We start from the raw sequence: 19613 nt of genomic DNA, 5'->3' as shown, positions 1-19613 counted from the left end.
TCAATGCAAGGAGTATAGCAAACAAGGCAGATGAGCTGAGAGCACAGGTAGATACTTGGGACTACGATATTATAGCTATTACAGAGATGTGGTTGAGAGGGGGGCAGGTATGGCAGCTCAACATTCCTGGTTACAGAATTTTCAGACGGGATAGAGAGGGAGGTAAAAAGGGATGGGGGGGGGGGGGGGGGGGGGTCGCGGTATTGATTAAAGAAACTATTACAGCTGTGAGGAGGGATCATCAAACGAAGCCATATGGGTTGAATTGAAAAACAAAAAAGGGGCAATCACACTGCTGGGAGTGTACTACAGATCCCCAAACAGTGAGAGGGAGATAGAAGAACAAATATGTAGACAAATTTCTGAGAAGTGCAAAAACTATAGGGCAGTAATGGTAGGGGATTTCAACTACCCCAATATTTAATTTTTTTTTTTAATTTTTTTTTTTTAAATTCGTTTATGGGATGCGGGCGTCGCTGGCAAGGCCAGCATTTATTGCCCATCCCTATATTAACTGGGATAAAATTAGTGTGAAGGGTATAGAGGGTGCGGAATTCCTAAAATGCATGCAGGAGAACTTTAAGCCAGTATTGAGCAAGCCCAACAAGGAAGGGGGCGGTTCTGGACTTAGTTTTAGGGCATGAAACTGGGCAGGTAGAAGGCGTATCAGTGGGGGAGCATTTTGGTGCTGGTGACCATAATTCAGCTAGATTTAAAAAAGGTAGTTATGGAAAAGGACAAGGACCAGGAATAAATATTCTAAATTGAGGAAAAGCAAATTTTGCTAAGCTCAGAGGGGGTTTAGCCATAGTGGACTGGAAACAGCTGCTTGAAAGTAAATCAATCAATCAGTGTCAGAGCAGTGCGAGGCATTCAAGGAGGAGGTCCGGAGGGTTCAGACCAAATATGTGCCCTTAAAGAAAAAAGGTGGGACTAACAAATCTAGAGCCCCCTGGATGTCATGGGACATACAGGGTAGAAGAAAAAAAGGGAGGCATTTGACATACCGAGGGCTAAATACTCCAGGATCTTTAGAGGGGTACAATTAAAAAGGATATTAGGAAAGCAAAAAGAGCATGAAAAATTCTTGGCAAGTAATATCAAGGAAAACCCAAAGATGTTTTATAAATACATTAAGAGTAAGAGGATAACTAAAGAAAAGGTAGGGCCTATTAGAGATCATGAGGGTAATCTGTGTGTGGAGGCGGGAGCCGTCAGTAGGGTTCTTAATGAATATTTTGCATATGTTTTCACAAAAGGAGGGGGGCGAAGCAGACATTGCTATCAGGGAGGAGGAGTGTGAAATATTAGGTGAAATAAACAGTGAGAGGGGTAGTATTAAGGGGTTTAGCAGCTTTAAAAAGTGGATAAATCCCTAGGCCCAGATGAAATGTATCCTAGGCTGTTAAGCAAAGCAGAAGAGGAAATAGCAGAGGCCCTGACCATTTTCCAATCCTCGCTAGCTTCAGGTGTGGTGCCAGAGGACTGCTAATGTGGTACCCTTGTTTAAAAAGGGAGAAAAGGATAGACCAAGTAATTACAGGCCAGTCAGCCTAACCTTGGTGGTGGGAAAATTATTGGAAAGAATTCTGAAGGACAGGATAAATCTTCATTTAGAAAGACACGGATTAATCAAGGATAGTCAGCACTGATTTGTTATGGGAAGGTCATGTCCGACAAACTTGATTGAATTTTGAGGAGGTAATGAGGGTAGTACGTTTGATGTGGTTTATATGGACTTTAGCAAGGCTTTTGATAAGGTTCCACATGGCAGACTGGTCACAAAGTTAAAAGCCCATGGGATCCAGGGCAAAGTGTCAAGTTGGATTCAAAACTGGCTTGGAGACAGGAAGCAGAGGGTAATGGTTGACGGGTGTTTGTGACTGGAAGGCCGTTTCCAGTAGGGTTCCGCAGGACTCAGTACGAGGTCCCTTGCTTTTTGTGGTATATATCAATGATCTAGACTTGAATATAGGGGGGTATGATTAAGAAGTTTGCAGATGATACTAAAATCAGCTGTGTGGTTGATACTGAAGAAGGAAGCTGTAGACTGCAGGAAGATATCAATAAATTAGTCAGGTGGGCAGAACAGTGGCAAATGGAATTCAATCTGGAGAAGTGGGAGGTAATGCATTTGGGGAGGGCAAACAAGGGAATACACAATAAATGGTAGGACACTGAGTAGTGTACAGGAATAAAGGGACCTTGGAGTGCATGTCCAAAGATCCCTGAAGGTAGCAGGCCAGGTAGATAAGGTGGTTAAGAAAGCATACGGAATGCGTGCCTTTATTAGCCGTGGCATAGAATACAAGAGCAGGGGGTTTATGCTTCAACTGTATAAAACACTAGTTAGGCCTCAGCAAGAGTACTGTGTGCAGTTCTGGTCACCACATTACAGGAAAGATGTGATTGCACTAGAGAGGGTACAGAGGAGATTTACAAGGATGTTGCTGGGAGTAGAGTTTGAGGAAAGACTGGATAGGCTGGGTTTATTTTCCTTGGCACAGAAGCAGCAGAGGGGAGACCTTAGAGATGTATAAAATTATGAGGGGCCTAGATAAAAGTGGATAGAAAAAGGACCTATTTCCCTTAGCAGAGGGGTCAAAAACCAGGGGGCACAGATTTAAAGTAATTGGGGGAAGGTTTAGAGGGGATTTGAGGGGAAATTTCTTCACCCAGAGGGTTGTGGGGGTCTGGAACTCACTGCCTGAAAGGGTGGTAGAGGCAGAAACCCTAACCACATTTAAAAGGTACTTGGATGTGCACTTGGGATGCTGTAACCTGCAGGGCTACGGATCAAGAGCTGGGAAGTGGGATTAGGCTGGATAGATCTTTGCTGACCGGCACGGACACAATGGGCCGAAATGGCTTCCTGCCGTGCTGTAACTTTCTATGACAACAAAAAGCTATACTGTAACTAAGCTATACTGTAAAAAAAAAAAAAAAAAAAAATATTTTCAAACAAGTACACATGACGGCTAATAACCCGTAGCACTTAGTGATAGGAATATTAAGCAAACATTCCTGCAGCCGCAGTGAACATGACGAGATTAAATTAACCCACAAGTATTTTCCAATTGCCAGATCATATCACAGGATCTATTCTTTGCCATTAGCTTTGTACACATTAGTCTACAGTATGCATTTGGGATAGGGAGATGGCAGAAACTCAATGTGCTTGCCATCAGTCGTTTGGCCACCCTAAAATTTGGCTTGCAATGTTTCTACGTATTTTCGTTGTAAAGGATCACTCACTATGTGGTTCAAGCTCTTTTGGTGCTTGGCTGATTTAAAACTTGGGTGAAAACTCAGTAACTTAGTCAACACGGATGTTTTACCTAAACGCATCCTCATTTTTTCGTGCCTATGTTTGGCTGCCCAAAGCATGCCAGGCCTCCGGTCAACTTCTCAATTGCAGCTGTAAGCGTACCAAAAGTTGGCTGCTCAAGAAAATCTAAAAAAAAATGTAAAGCACAGGAATCGTATGCTGCTTTTATGTTGCAATTTTAATTCAGATTTCCAGGACCTGACTCCCAGTGCTTAAGCTGCTAAATCCATATTTCATAGTCTGGCGGTACTCGTAGATTCAGCTCAAGTAGGGGGAAAAAAAATGCATAAACTTGGGAACAGACTCCTGAAATATGAATTAAAATACAACAGGAGCTTTGCAGCGCTTAGCAGTTCTGTTGCAGGGCTAAGGAATTCAGTAAAAAGCTATTTACATATTACAAGAGTCATTTAAAGAGTTATCATCAGAAAGACCTGGGGCAACAGACTCAAACAGCCGTCCTAGTTGTGTGCTTTGCAAATTACTACTTGTACTATCCTATCTGGTCAAAATCCTTGCTTCTGCAAGTCAGCTAACTGCAAATAAATGATCAGTTTTAGTCTGTACAAAGTGGGTCTATGTTTTGACATTTTCTTCTTTCCAGAAGAACAGGAGACACAGTGCAAAACCCTGCACAAGTTCTAGATCAGTGTTACTGCTAAACACAATTATTAGCCTGGACTATGCCAGACAGTGAGTGGTGAGAGAAGGTGAATGGTGCAGGTTTCAGGCTACCGGAAACTCTATTATCCGGCACCGTGCCGGTTTATCAAAAAGTCCGGATTACAGAGAGGTATAGTTTAAAAGGTACGAGGCCTCCGTACACAGCAACAAATCCAGGCTTCCCTGTTGCTTAGCAACATGTGCAGGAACCCCAGTTACACAGCCACAGATCCAGGAACTGCCACTAATATGAAGTAAAACGTACCTGAACTTACTCCTGAATTTTGCCGGTTAACAGAGATTTCCGGTTATTTAGGTGCCGGTTAAGAGAGTTTCCTTATAACGGTTACAGTCCTCCAACTGAAAACAGTCAGCAGGCTGTTTACACTAAAAAAACTGGGGGGGGGGGGGGTGGAGATAATTCAAAGCCATTAAGATGCACGCCTTCTTTTACAAGCCATGCGACTTAACTTACAGTATTTGGATTGGTTAAGTTCCTTGCATCTGTAAGCCAGCTACTAAGGTGGTTATAAGTACTTCTCCTGGAAAACAAAACAGAATAATTCACAGGGAATTACATCGAATACACAAGCATTATTCAATTTCATATTTCAAGAGTATATTTCATCTGCAGCTGCAAGAGAAGGCATAAAGTTAAAATACACAGGCTCTTTCTCTTATCCAATATATGAATTTTAATTGCTGAAGGAAACTCTCTAAATGAGACCTAATGGTGACATGGACTTGGTTTAATTTAGGATTACTGCTTGGCACGAGTAAATCACACCTCAGAAACTGGAAATATCTAAGTTTAATATAGGTTTATTGTCCACAGCTAGTAGCCATGCACGTCATATCAAAGTAGAGGCATTCTGCAGTAATATCCTCTAAACACAGCATAATGAAGTCATAAGCCAAAATGTTGTCTACAATATAGTTCTCGCTCCTCTGTACTCATTTCATTTTTTTTTTTTTTTTTTTTTTTTTTTTACACAAACGGCTCCTCCAGTTACTCAACTTGTAAACACAGCTGCACCAAACACATTCTACCAAGTTAGCTGACCTAAGCCAGGATGGAGACAACATTACAATGGATCTCAGCACTACTGGAGAATAAAACTGGTCAAGATTACTGCTATTCCTCATTAACCAGCGATCCCTGTTGAAAGTACTCGTGTGTCAAAAGGATTGGGCATGGCTGTACAAACACCCCTTCAGCCCAATAGCCTACTGACACTCTCAATCTAGACTCACTAATGTAGAATGGCAACTTGTGAGGTACCAAAGGGATCCCTCAGCTTTCAATAGCACTCCAAGTCATGGAGGAGAAGTAGGCAATATGTATGGATGACTGAAGTTTAAATAGTTTGTTAAATCATATGATTTGCACTATGAAGCTCTATTTTTATTTTATTTTTTTATTTATTATAGTGAAACATTTCTAAATTAATGGAGTTGATCGGTTAGTGTCTATGGAAACCATTTCTAATACATCGTCTGGAATAAACCGCCCAAAAAAAGGATATTCCTGGTGCAATCTGTGCAGACTAGTACTGCAAGTACCACCACTACTTGAATACACTTGTTTTTGGGGGGGGGGGGGGGGGGGAAAGTTTATTTAGCTGGCTTTGCCTGTAGTCAGATGAAGTGCTACACTGAAGCAACATTGATAAGAGATAGAGATATCTCTCAACAGCTGATAGCAGGAGCATGGACAGCACCCATGAAAGATTATGGAAAGTACAGGAGGGAATTGGAAAAGTTAATACGGGAGTCAAAGAGAGGTTACGAGAAAAGATTAGCAAGCAACATTAAATTGAACCCCAAAACAACATATAGGCCCATAATTTGCAGTCAGCGGCAAAGCAAAGTAAGCTTTCCACAAAGATCTCAATCTGTATCAAGTTCGACTTTTCCGACACGTAATTGAAATCAACGCAAGTTAATGGGAAATCCCCAATGTGAGTTGCTGTGACATCATCAAGCTGTCTAAGCAGCCAATCACAATGCAGAATTCTCAGACAGCAAACCAGGAAGTGAGTCAGCACCTTCGATCCTAATTTTTTTTTAATAAAAAGAGCAAAACAAAGATTGGGGCTCTCACATGGGGAAAAGACAAACCTGGAATAAAGATGAAAGTTCTTTGAAAATTTTGATTTTTATTAAAATGGATAAATTTAACACTGCACAAAATTAAAATTAGTTTTTCAGGGCCATAACATCTGTTTAGCAGTCAATATACTGTTAAAACCCCAGTTACACCTAATCCAAAAAGGTCTAACTTCTAATGGGGTATTTAACAGCGATGTTACCGCAGAAGAGCTGAAGTCGGAGTCAGTTTCCATGATGTGACAGACAGAATACACTTATTGTTGGCCGTGGGGGCCTTGGCACAGCCTGTGGAGGAGCAGTGAATGACTGACCGTAACTTTAGGATTTCCATGTTAGAATGCGCATGTGCTTCATCCTGAAGTTGCGGTCAGTTTTAAAGGAGTAATATCAGCAAACGCTATTCGTGCGCTCTTATTACCCACTGCAAATTCCGGGCCATGAAGTGTAAGCTGTTAGCTAGGGAAAAAGTTGGGCCTATTAAGGACCCAAAGGGAAATCTTTATGTAGAGGCAGAGGACATGACAAAAGTATTAAATGAGGACTGTGCATCTGTCTTCACAAAGGAAGTGGACAATGTGAAGATTACACTAAAGGAGGGAATTTATGGCAGAGAATAGTAAGAGAGAGATATGATGTACTAAAAAGATTGGCATTGCTGAAAGTTGGCAAGTCATCTGGTCCAGATGGATTGCATCCTAGGTTGCTGAAAGGAAGGAAAAGATAGAAATAGCAGAGGCATTGCTCACAATCTTTCAATCTTCATTGGGTACAGGAGTAGAGCCGGAAAACTGTAGGGTTGCTAATGTTATACCACTATTCAAGAAAGGGGAGAGGGATAAACCAGGAAATTACAGGCTAGTCGGCCAAACAAAGTCAGTGGTGGATAAATTATTGGAAACCGTTATTAGGGACAAAATAAACTTGGAAAGGCATGGGCTAATCAAGGAGAGCCAGCATGGATTTGTTAAAGGCAAATCGTGTCAGACTAACTTGATTGAATTCTTGGAGATAAAGAGAAGGTTGAGAAAGATCATGCAGTAGATGCTGGACTGTCAGAAGGCATTCAACAAAGTGCCACACAGGAGGCTTATAAGATGGAAGCCCATGGAATTGAGGGGAAAGAGATGCTATGGATACAAAATCGGCTGAGGGGAAGCAAAGGGTGGTAGTGGATGGAGGTTTTTCAGACTGGGGGGTGATTTGCAGTGGTGTTTCCCCAAGGGTCAGTTTTGGGTCCATTACTCTTATAATTTTTATAAACGACCTATTCGCAGGTGTAGGGAGCCTCAGGCGTAGGGAGCAGCATTATAAAGTCTGCAGACAATACAAAACTTGGCAAAGTAGATGATCATGGTGAGGAGTTATAGGCTTCAGGATGACAGACAGGATGGTGAAATGGGCAGAAGCATGGCAAATGGAGTTCACTGCAGAGAAGTGCAAAGTGATACAATTTGAGGGGATTAATGTGGACACACAATATACTATAAATGGCACCATTTTGAAAAATGTAGGTGAGCAGAGACACCCTGGTGTCCATATACAGAGATCCTTAAAGGTGGCAAGGCAAGTTGATAAGGTGGTTAAAAAAGCATACCGTTACTTTTTATAAACTGAGGCATAGAATATAAAAGCAAAGCGGTCATGCTAGAACTTTATAAATCACTGGTTAGGCCTCAGCTGAAGGGTTGTGGACAATTCCAGGCACCACACTTCAGGAAAGATGTAAAGGCCTTAGAAAGGGTACAGAGGAGGTTTACCAGGAATGACGGACTTCAGTTATGAGGAGAGGCTGGAAAAGTTAGGACTGTTCTCCTTGGAACAGAGAAGGTTAAGAGGTGACCGAGCAGGAGGTTTTCAAGATGAAGGGTTTTGATAGAGAAAAAATACTCCTTTTGGCGAGTGGGTCAATAACTGGAGGTCATGGATTCAAAATCATTGGCAAAAGATGTAGAGGGAAGAGACATTTTTTCCACTCAGTTGTCAGGATCAGTAACGCTTGCTCCATCTGAAAAGGTGGTGGAAGCCTATTCCATCAATAATTCTAATGGGGAGTTGGACAGGTACTCGAGGATGAGCAACTTACAGGGTTACAGACAAAAAGCTGGGATGTGGGACTAAACACAACTGCTCTTTCAAAGAGCCAGGACAGGTAAAACAGGCCGAATGGCCTCCATCCGTACTGTAAGTTTCTAGGATTCTATGAACGAGTCCTTTTTGCAAGACCTTTCTATCCTCTAGGCTGGATGAGAATAGGTGAGAACTATGTATTTTATATAAAAAAGGGACAGAATTGTCTAAATTTTAATCTATATTTGATTGTTTGTTTGCATTGAGATCAGTTAAATAGCTGTTCAAACTTGTGGGGAACCCACTGCAAATTTTGACTCACTCCTTGGATGCCATGTATTAACTCCGACAGTGTCAGCTATCAAAAGGAAAACTGGATTAGCAGATCAAAACTACTACATTGCTGATACAAATTACAATTTGACCTACAGCAGGTGGTTATGTACAGTATAAAAATCACCTGGTTTCATCTGTGGAAACTACCACTTGAAACCAACAATATTTCAACAGCAGAATCAAGAATGTTTGTGTGTAATTACCTGGTGATATCATAGACCATGAGAGCTCCAGCAGCACCTCTGTAGTAGCTTCGTGTGACAGCCCTAAATCGCTCTTGGCCGGCTGTGTCCCAAATCTGAAGCTTGATCTTCTGACCACTAACTTCAATTATTCTGGTTCCAAACTCTACCCCAATCGTGTGGGGACAATCAGCCATAACTAGGTAGGAAGAAAACGTTGATTATTTAAGAGAAATGAGTTACAGGCAATGTGCCTGGATATTACTGGAGCATCTTCATACTGAAAGCTACACAAAATGACAACTCATTTGGAATCTGAAAAATTTACAAAGTTTTCAGCCACCTCTGCACATGGCCTCAATTAACAGCATGATCGTGAATATCTGCCATATTCTGGAATTGGCGGGTATATGCTGATACACAAGAGCACACATCTTAAAAGCAGATCTCCCAAACCTTCCTCCGGTGTGTGCATCAACAGCTACGGAATGGGAGGGGTTTAGGTACAGTAATCCTTCCTCTGATATTTGAATTAAAAAAATAAAGCATCCTGGAGTGCTAAAGAGAAATTCTCCACACAGTCAGTTCTCCTCCTCTTAACGCGAGCTCTCAGAGCACATGCCTGAACAGCACCCATTTTATGGGGCCCAGAGAAGAGCGAGAGAGGTGGGCAATAGAAAGAAAATAGTAGTGAATGTTGCCTCATGCTTACACTAACAGCCAGTCACAGAGGAACATCTGTAAAATAGCAGCCCAAGGTTAGAGGTGGGTCTGTGGCAGAGGACCAAAAACAAACAAGTCTAAATCAGTCAAGTGCATTTGATGCTCCCAATACTTGAGGCAGCTGGCTGATCAAGCGATGCCATGTTAAGTGAATTATTTTTGAAATGTACTGGTTTAAAGCAGAGATATTTTGCAACGGTGTTGTCTTCTTCCCACCTTGTGTCATAAAGTACAACACCTAAATTAAACATGCATGTTAATGAAATTATAGGTGGAGACTACCAACAGATTGCTAGGCCAAACTAAGGGAGTTGTTGATGGTTCGGAGAATAATTGCAAATACACAAACAAAATCCTGTTTTCAGAATTCATTTATAACAAATCAACAAATTCAAGGACATTCCTTTCCTCTGCTACGGTCTTCCCTTTTGCAACACGACCCACTCCCAAGCCTCCACTTAAGTAACTCTGGAGGCAACAGCAAAAATCACAGAAATACTAGCTAATACATCTTTTGACTGCTCCCTGCAATTTTGTGGCGTGCAGTCCTACTTCTACTCACCTGAAGCTCAGCAGAGAGAGATGGTCAACTCCCCACTACAAGCTGTGGGGATGAAACCAATGCCCCCGTTAAGTTTTAAATACAGGATCAGATATTTGAAAGCACAATTAATTACTTGTTACAACATGATCTCGGTTGAGTAAACAAGTTGGAGCACCAAATCATGGTTCAGTAAAATGATGCATGCTTCCATAGAGGTGCTGGGCGGAATCAAATTTACATCCCCACTTTGGGAAGTGGGGGCGGAAAATGAAGTTCTGAGCAGCCAACTCATTGTGGCATTGGTCGAAGGTCCAGTAGCCGCTCACATGATCAGATTATCCCCTGGCCTTGTGGAGGAGGGTGGGGCAGAAACAGATTTGTATAATCAAAAAAGATATTTTGATTTAGTATTCCTTGATGTATTGACAAGGCTCATGTTTTCTATCACTTTTTCCCCCCCACTTGTAGGGCCTCCTTGGTCTGTGCATGTCAATACCACATTGGGCAAAACATCCTTTCATTAAGCATCCATTGCTTTACATCAGCTGTAATGCTTCTCTTTTGTCTTTGAAATGTATTACTAGCAAAGAGCAGTCTTTGTTTTCCAGATCAGGCCTGCATCTCATACTGTAGTGGCAGCATTCCTTCAGATCAGCATTTAACATAACGCTATCAATGATTAGTCTCCCACTACAATCTGACTGAACTTGGTGCTCAGATTTGTGGTAACAAGGTGGTCCGTCTTTTCAGGGAGCGTTGGGAAGAAATATAATTATATGCAAGAGCGCCTAGCAGAATACAGGCACAACTGATCAAGCAACATGGGATGCTGTAACCTGCAGGGCTATGGACCACGAGCTGGGAAGTGGGATTAGGCTGGATAGCTCTTTGTTGGCCGGCTTGGACACGACGGGCCAAAATGGCCTCCTTCCATGCTGTAACTTTCTGTGATTCCATGATTCAACAGTCACCCCATTCCAGGTAGTACATCCTGGAAAACACAGGATATAGGAGGCCAAAGAATCGTTCAAACAAACTGGATGAAATTATTTCAAAACAGTCACGTAGTGGATAGACAGATGTTTATAGTGTGAGAGTGTGAGAGTGTGAGAGTGTGAGAGTGTGAGAGTGTGTGAGTGTGAGAGTGTGTGAGTGTGTGAGAGTGTGAGAGTGTGAGAGTGAGTGTGGTCTTCTATAGACTGCTGGAGAACTCAAGCGCCTATAGCAAAAAAAGGGCTTTAGTACCTGCAAGGTAATAATGAAGACGACCTACTGATTAGGATTTTTGACACGAGACAGACTTAAAATACCAATACATACTTCAATTATCATTAGATTCTGCATGTTCAATTTATAAGATACAGTTTGAGAATTTTTCAAATTAACTTGGATGGCAGAAGGGAGGTGAACAGATCTAAAATATGAAGTAGCTATCCTGGGAATGCCATCACAAGGTCTCACAAACAGCAAATGAATAAACAACCTATAGTCTGTTTTTGGTGGTAAAGAGGGGGGAATGTTGGCTAGGACAGAAGAATTTCTGCTCGTTTTAATAGTGCTGTAGGATCTTATGTCCGCTTAAACAGGCAAACAATGTCTCATTTTAATATATCTCATCTGAAAGACGGCACAGTACTGTGCTGAAGTGTCAACCAAGATTATGTGCTCAAGTCCTGGAGGGTGGCTTGAACTCAACCTTGTGACTTAGAGGCAAGAGTGCTACCACTGAGCCAAGTAAACAGCTGGCCAAATTCAACTTACAAAGGGAGACTTATTGGAAACCATGATCTTATGTAAAAATGATTTCTATCCTAATTTTTATTGCTATTAAGTTTACAGTTCAATAGATGGGGGGGCAGGTTGAAGTTGCGAAGAGAGAGAATTGAAATTTAATTTAGCACTCACTGTAAGTAGGACAGGTCTGATGGGGAACAAAGCGTCCTTTACTGCACCTTAACCTCACATTCAAGAGCAGGTAAACAAGAGAACTTAGTGGGGGCTGAACTCAAACCCTAGTTCCAGAGATGGCTGGACAATGTAGCAACTCAACTCACAAATCCCTCCCCGTCTGCTCTCATTTTAAGGCACAATGCTCATGAAATAACTACAACAGAACTTCAATTATCTTGTCGTGGAATTCCCTCTCTTGTAGGCAAGAGTCCCCAAACTACTGCTGATTGGGTGGGTGGGGCAAAACCGAGTACTCTTAGTCCTCTTCAGCAGCTTTCATCATTACTCCGGCTAGCTGGGAAAAAAGGTGCACTTTTAGCAAGCTCTCAAGTCTGTAACTAGTGTCTGAAATTAAAGGCGGGGGGAAGCCGTGAGCCAACAGATCAGCTGGCTGATCAGTTCTTACAGACTCTGGCTCAAATCCTGTTCAGTGATGGGATGAAAAATGTATCTTTGCTGTTTGTTACTGGTTGGCAGTTGCCGACTTGACTGGGGCTGTTGCAGCAAGAGCTCAACTACTGAAATTTAGCACATGGGATCAACATATGTGCAATTAAATAGCATCATTTACAATGAAAAGTAACTTTATTACAAAAGTTGTTGCACAAGCAGACCAGTTTTGCATGCACAGTGCTGCATTAGGCATGGGTGTAGTATACACATGTAGCGGTTACTTGTGGCAGCCTTTTCTTGGTTATAAATGTGAGCATTATTAATTTTCCACATAGCTGTGTATACACAGGGACTCAAAACATATTGGGAATTCTCCTGTTCCCAATGATGGCATTGAGTTATTTCCACAGTGGGCTGAGACAGCTTCTCCCGTTCCCAATGATGGCATCGAGTTATTTCCACAGTGGGCTGAGACAGCTTCTCCCGTTACCAATGATGGCATCGAGTTATTTCCACAGTGGGCTGAGACAGCTTCTCCCGTTACCAATGATGGCATCGAGTTATTTCCACAGTGGGCTGAGACAGCTTCTCCCGTTCCCAATGATGGCATCGAGTTATTTCCACAGTGGGCTGAGACAGCTTCTCCCGTTCCCAATGATGGCATCGAGTTATTTTCCAGTGGGCTGAGACAGCATTATTTCCCTTTAAATAGGCTCATTTATAAAGTGCACTTTCAGACGAGACACAAAAAATATTAACCAGATTTCAATACATAAAAGTTGGGGTTACAGCGCTGGATTAACTCAGTTAATACTTTGAATCAACTCAGCAGCCACAGTTCAGTAAAGAACAGCCCATGCCCATGATTTGAACATTAATTTCCATGGCATTTACTTACATTTCTTTTCTGTAAATTGATGAAGCAAGCATGACTTCCCTACACCCATGTCTCCTGTTGTAAAAAGAAATCTTAAGATCAGTCAAAGGATTAAAGTCAAGGTTAAAATAAAAACACTCACTCAATTAGCTGCCTCTTTTCATACCCTTTTGCTCTAAACCTAGTCATCCTTTCTGGGAATCCCATCTTCCTGCTTCTATTCCAAATTCATCTGCTAGTAAATTCCTTGGGAAGAAATGTAGGACAGGGATTTAGCCAGAAGTTCTACAAGGTGTCAGCTTTGAGTTCAAAGTTTTAGGTACCAATTGTGTTATGTGATGCATTTAATGTTGAAATGACCTTTACTAATTTAAAATACAGCAGGGCCTGATCAGAATACAATTCCTTTTGGGATTACAAAGCAAAGTTCAGCTGAATCCACTGAAGTTACCTGCAAATTTTTGCAAATTCTGGTCTCATCTGGTTAAGCGGATGATGAATTTGCAACTCTTTACTGCCATGCATCAATTGCATAAAAACTTAGCTCAGTTGCAGAATTTACACAAGCCCCCACCCACCCCCCTCCCACAGAGAGATATTGGGACAATCTCAAAATTCTACCTTATGCTGCACACCAGTTTCCATTTTGCAGCATTCTTCTTTGACCACACCGCAGAATAGATTTGTGGGGACTACTTTTTGCGTATTAGTGCAGATATAGCACTATATTTACCAAAGGAACTATACAATGCACATCCTCTTTAGAAGTTGCCATAAGTGTTTCAATTGGTATTATAAACAGGACCAAAAGTTTAAAAAAGGTATTAGGGTATGGGATTCCTTGTTTTCATTTCAAAGAGCAACTAAGTACAACTTAACACTAGGGAAACAAAATCGGAGACGTTCAATGTTGAAGCCATTCTAAATGATATAAAACCATGAGAAGTTCGAAATGTTATGGTGCAGCTCCTGGAACCAAATTAGTTTTCAATCTTATGCAAAACAGAGGCCAAGATTCAGAATTGCAGTTTTAGGATGATAAAACTCACCTTTAACCTAGGCTGGTCAAGAACATTCATGCACAGTGGACAAATCTAGCAAGGTCAGTTATAACGGTTACTCTGGGCAATTTGTTTTCCGGCTTCAAAACTGAATTACTCAGGGCTAGTATCCTGAAGCATGCACTACAATGCTGAGCTCCACAATTTTCTATCCCCACCTCAAATAAACATACCACGTTAATACAACAGAAATTCAACACAATCCCTTATTCAGATCTACCAGCCAATTTTTTTTTGCAATATAGCTTTGGGTCATTATGTTTTGGTTACTAAAGGCTACACAATACTACAAAGTGCCAGAAGAGGACACTACAGCTTTGATATAATTTAAACTCAACCATACCATTAAACAATTTCAATATTACATGGAGTATGTTCTTTCGGTACCGATCTACACGTTCTGCCTATCATCTATAGTTTTATAGTAGTGTGTCAACATGCGCTTCAAACCTTTATGTATGGAATACAAAAGATTAATGCACCATATTTTACACACTTGAACTGAATGTTATTCAATGTAAAAAAAAACAGCATAAATTAGAATTATGGGCAAATCTACATTATTGAGCTACAGACATAAACCAAAGTATCAACACTTGCATTAACCTAGATTTCAATCAGAAATTCAAAACCTCACTGGCTTAAAAGGAAGATTTTCCTTCAAAAATAACTGCGGAGCTTCCAGGGAATGTCACATCTTTTAGAATACTGTATAATGAAATCTAAAAACCATTACAAAAGGCCACCAATTCATGTGTCAATTATGTGATAAACATGACGACTATTCCACTCTGGCATTTCAACTTCTGGTTTAAAAATAACCAGAGCCACAAGTTTTTAGAGTGAATGAACAAGTCAAATTCCATTTTAAATGCAAATTCAGATTTTCACCCCACTGTTTTGTGTACTAAATTCTGCCCATTATAATTAAGACATTGGTTTATGCTGGCTAAAGTGAAATTCCTTTTTAGTCATCACATAAAAACAACTTGCAGTCATCACATCTTTGTTACATCCCAAAGTGTTTCACATCCAATTACTTTTTGAAATCTACCCACTTATGTAGGCAATGTGCACTGCATGGTGCAACAAACAGCAAGGGAAATAACTGACATGTTAATTTGTTTTTGATATTGATTGAATGAGAAAAGCTGGCCAGGACATGGAGAATTCCCTACTACTCTGCAAATAGCACCAGGGAATCTTTTATGCCCACCTCAGAGGAGGTGGTCGTCTGGGTTTAATGGTTCACCTGAAAGATGGTAGTGCAGTAATCCCTCAGCAGTGCACTGGGCCAGCCTAAATTAATGCTTCAATCCACAAACTTCTGACTAAGAGGCAAGTGTCAGGTCATTTTTGGCAGCGTTTGATATCTACAGTTAAAGTAAGTTTCATAGTTAAGACTTCTGCTCCTCATTTGGTTTTCATTTAAGAACAGTTCAGCGTAACGTGGTTAAAGAAATAAGCTATAAAGTGATGCATGCATAGAAACACTTGCACAGGGGGAGGGGGGGGGGGGAAGAAAAAGAGAAGGTGATGAGAAGAAGAAAACTTCCATATGAATCAGTTTTATATTTGTACTTCAATAACCCTCACCAACACATTTTTCATTCAAGGTTTCTGCTTTCCTTGCCCTAATGGAACCTGTTACAGTATTACTTCATGTACACCATTAAATGCACAGAGCTCCATCTCCAGGAATTAAGCCCAACAATGTACTCACCAATAATGATATATTTGAAGATGTAGGAGTAGTTGTACGGAGCAGTGGCCATCCTGGCTCTACAAGGGGGAAAAAAAAATGATGAAGCCACAATAGATGCATCCAAAATTCAGAGTACCGTGGTTACAACATTCTATAAAATGTGCAGACATAAGCTTCCTCACAGAGCATTTGTTCATGTACTCTGGCCAATGTACATTGGCAGTAGTAGAGGATTTCATATACATTCATATTAAAATGCAACACAGGCCTACAGTAGTTTATCCCTACATTGGCACTGAAGCTATACACTATGTTTAAGCTGCAAGTCTCTTCCATCCCCCCCCCCCCCCTGTCCATTTCTCTGCTGAGCAAAGGACCAAAAAACCTGATCCTGCCATTAATTGCTCATCCTCCGTTTTTTGGTGGGTGTGGGAGACGACATGACTTTTGTTCTGCTCGATGGCCCAGGTGACTCAGGAAATTCACTGTTTGGTGAAGGAGACGTAATCTGGTCTCTTCCTTCCACGGTGTGCACCATTTCTAACAAAAATAATTGACTACTTTTAAAAGCCATTTAAGAAGTTTTGCTGGATAACTTCATGAAATTGCAGCTTACTCATAAATTACATGATCATATACCAAGTATATTCATCGCGTAATTATGTACATCAGCTAACTCCAACCAAGACAGAGAAACTGGTATTCTGCATTACATTGATTGATTACAAACTTCGTTATTTTTGAGAGACTACTTACAAAAAAACCCAGTAATTTAATTATTTCAAGAAAGATACTTTTAAACATAAGATAAACCATCGTCAGATTACATAAATTGTAACTGAAAACAAAACAAGAATTCTTGCAACTCATCAAGTGTTTGGTACATTTAAGTCAATCATTTGCTGTATGTAGTCAACAGAGTTAAAATGTTTCTTCAGGTATTTGTTTGCCCTTAATTCTATGCATAGACCAGAAAACATTTGATGCAAGCCAAGAGCCAATTCTGTCTATTGCAATTTTAAAAAGCCATATTTTACTTTATAAAAATGGCATTAGAAAGTTATTCCCTCACCCTAGTGCTGTCACTAATGTTTCAGCAAGTCGAAGGACAACCCACATGTTGAAATATAAATTTTGCTTGCACTGGACAAAACATTGAATGCCATGGACCATTCTAGACAGGAAGCTGGCTTCCAACATTGTGGTTGCTGGACTAAAAGGTGACGGAATCCAGAACAAGGGGGCATAATCTTAAAATTAGAGCTAGGCCATTAAGCAGTGAAATCAAGAAGCACTTCTCACACAAAGGGTAGTGGAAATCTGGAACACTCTCCATCAAAAAGACTGAAACTTAAGACCAAGATCGATTCATTTTTGGTAGATAAGGGTATCAAGGGATATGGAGCAAAATCAGGTAAATGAAGTGGAGACACAGATCAGCCATGAATTTAATAACATGCAGATCATGCTCAAGGGGCTAAATGACCTACTTCTGTTCCCAAGTTCCTATGGCAGATTGGTAGAACCACATGTCCACAATCCAGCGGTACTTTCCCCATCCACCTCAGGTGCTCCCTGCCGCTCTACACCCTCCACCTGGCCATCAATCATCTCCTACCTGAAGGTGTCACTAGTCCAGAAGCAAATTCTGCACCATGCACTACAGATAGTATGATTTGGCAAAAACTATACACAGCAGTGTCTCGATCTCTGGAACAAGGGAACTGCTTCAAATCGGGAGTAGAGCAGTCGTTAAGAACCATCGAAGTACTATTAGTATGCTAAATAAGCGTAATGAGATCAATAGGAACAAAACTAAAGATAGTACCATATTGAAATTAAATGGTGTAAACATTAGTGTTCCCAAGAAGCCACTATAAATCTGTTTATCAAACAGATACTGCATCATTTCAAGATAATTGTATGGAGATGACGCACACAAAAGGTCTTTCTAACTGAAGACATAGGTCAAATACATATTTTGAATTAAACACATGGTTAGAGAAGTCAGTTGTTTTCTACTGTATTGCATCCTTAACAGTTCCGCACAAAACAAAATTGAGAAAATGCAGCAAAGACATTAGAATCATCACTTTTTTTTTATTTTTATAAAAAGGATATTGTTCAAAATCATGGTTGTGTTTTTAAATGCAACAAGACTGGAGGTTCATTCTATTCTGGCTGTGCCAAGTGATTCACTGTGTGCAGCTCATCGCACCGTACACAGTGAATCACTTGACACAGCCAAAATGGAATCTGCAAATAAGTGCCAAGGCTAATCACTGCAATCAGAAGGGGACTGCTCTGGAGCAACACTACACAAATGCTGTTGTCTGGGGAAGAAATACCAAGAAGCAATGGTCCTTTATCCTTACAAATATGACCAAACCACCACAATACAGATTTTACTAGACCAAGGTACCAACACCAATGATCACAATCCTCGTTATTAACTGGTCTGTATTGAATTTTCAAAACACATCAAGTGCTGTGAAAGTTTTTCTACAATTTGTGCATGCAACACTGTTTTAACTATCTGCTGTTTGGTCTGAAAGATTCCACAGAGCCTTAGTACAATGCATGGACCCTTCATTTTCACCTCTTTCTCCTGGACAAGCAGTTTCTTTCAGCCTGGTGTTAATAGTTCCATTACAAATAACCACAAAGATACCCATTACATAAAGAAAATTAACATTCATTAGAGATTCTGTAATGTGCAGTTGTTTATTTCACAGTAGTAAACTCCTATATAAATCTTACCAGGATTACCGAAACCTAGTTTCACACACCAACTCAGCGGCAGATCAGATGTAAATTTGGAACAGTTATAATGGCCTCATACAGCAGGACAGTTTGGGGAATTTACATTGTTATTCATGCACAATTTGACAACTGGAAACCAAAAATGGCAAGTTCCATCAATGAATTAACTTTTACACTTAAGGCAATGTGGACTTTAAAAAAATAAAAACTAATTTAAATATCTGTTATAAACAGTTCAAATGGTACCCAACTGAACAAGTCCGACACATGCTCATGACAAAGACTGGGGGGGAACTGGCAGGTGAAAACCCCCCATTATATTATACTGGCATAGGTTTGAATCAGAATTGGTTATGAAAATCTATCCTCAAAAACAATTTATATTATGCCACTTATTTCAGTTGATTACTTTGCTGCCCTACCATCCTCCAGCCTGTCCAGAACTCTGCTACACAGCCTGTCTCGCACCAATTCCCACTCACCCATCCACCCGATCTCGTTGATATGCACTGGCTACTTGGTTGCCTGTCCTCCAACGTACTAAATTTATCACCATTTCCATCTCCAACACCTTCCTTCCCAGCTCCACCTCTACCATCAAGAACAAGACTAGCAATACCATGGCAACACCCCGCCCCCCCCACCACCCAAGAGCTCATCCAAGTCACACGTCTACCCTAATGTAGACATCACTTTTCCTTCATCATCAGTGTCAAGATCCTAGAATTCCCTGCCTGCCCAAGACAAATGTGGAAGCATCACCAAAAGAACTGCAGCTGTTCACGGAAGCAGTTGACCACTTTCTTAGCGACACTAGGGATAGCCAATAAACGTAGTCCTACCAATATTGCTCACATTTCTCCAATTAAATACATTTCCTCCATAACCTGCCCCACCCTACTTTTGCAG

At 40.8% G+C, this 19613-nt stretch overlaps 1 protein-coding gene across 5 annotated transcripts in view; it reads right to left on the bottom strand.

Annotated features, from left to right (window-relative positions):
* LOC147101713 (ras-related protein Rab-14) overlaps positions 1-19613 on the bottom strand; it is a 41270-nt gene that overhangs the window by 10114 nt on the left and 11543 nt on the right. For 4 of the 5 annotated variants that reach the window (XM_085965549.1, XM_085965548.1, XM_085965551.1 and 1 more), the window contains 4 exons: positions 15960-16018; positions 13197-13250; positions 8710-8887; positions 4467-4533 (listed from right to left, as the gene is read on the bottom strand). In XM_085965549.1, coding sequence (XP_085821675.1) covers positions 4467-4533; positions 8710-8887; positions 13197-13250; positions 15960-16011 — 351 coding nt within the window. In that variant the 5' untranslated portion in view covers positions 16012-16018. Of the gene's footprint in view, positions 1-4466; positions 4534-8709; positions 8888-13196; positions 13251-13341; positions 13422-15959; positions 16019-19613 lie in introns of those variants that run through there. The other variant, XM_085965552.1, reaches the window with a different exon arrangement.

This window comes from Somniosus microcephalus, chromosome 23 (genome assembly GCF_052327205.1).
Source record: "Somniosus microcephalus isolate GS21.2 chromosome 23, FLI_Smic_1.0, whole genome shotgun sequence".
Classification (NCBI taxonomy): domain Eukaryota; kingdom Metazoa; phylum Chordata; class Chondrichthyes; order Squaliformes; family Somniosidae; genus Somniosus; species Somniosus microcephalus.
This window is presented reverse-complemented; position numbering and strand designations above follow the sequence as displayed.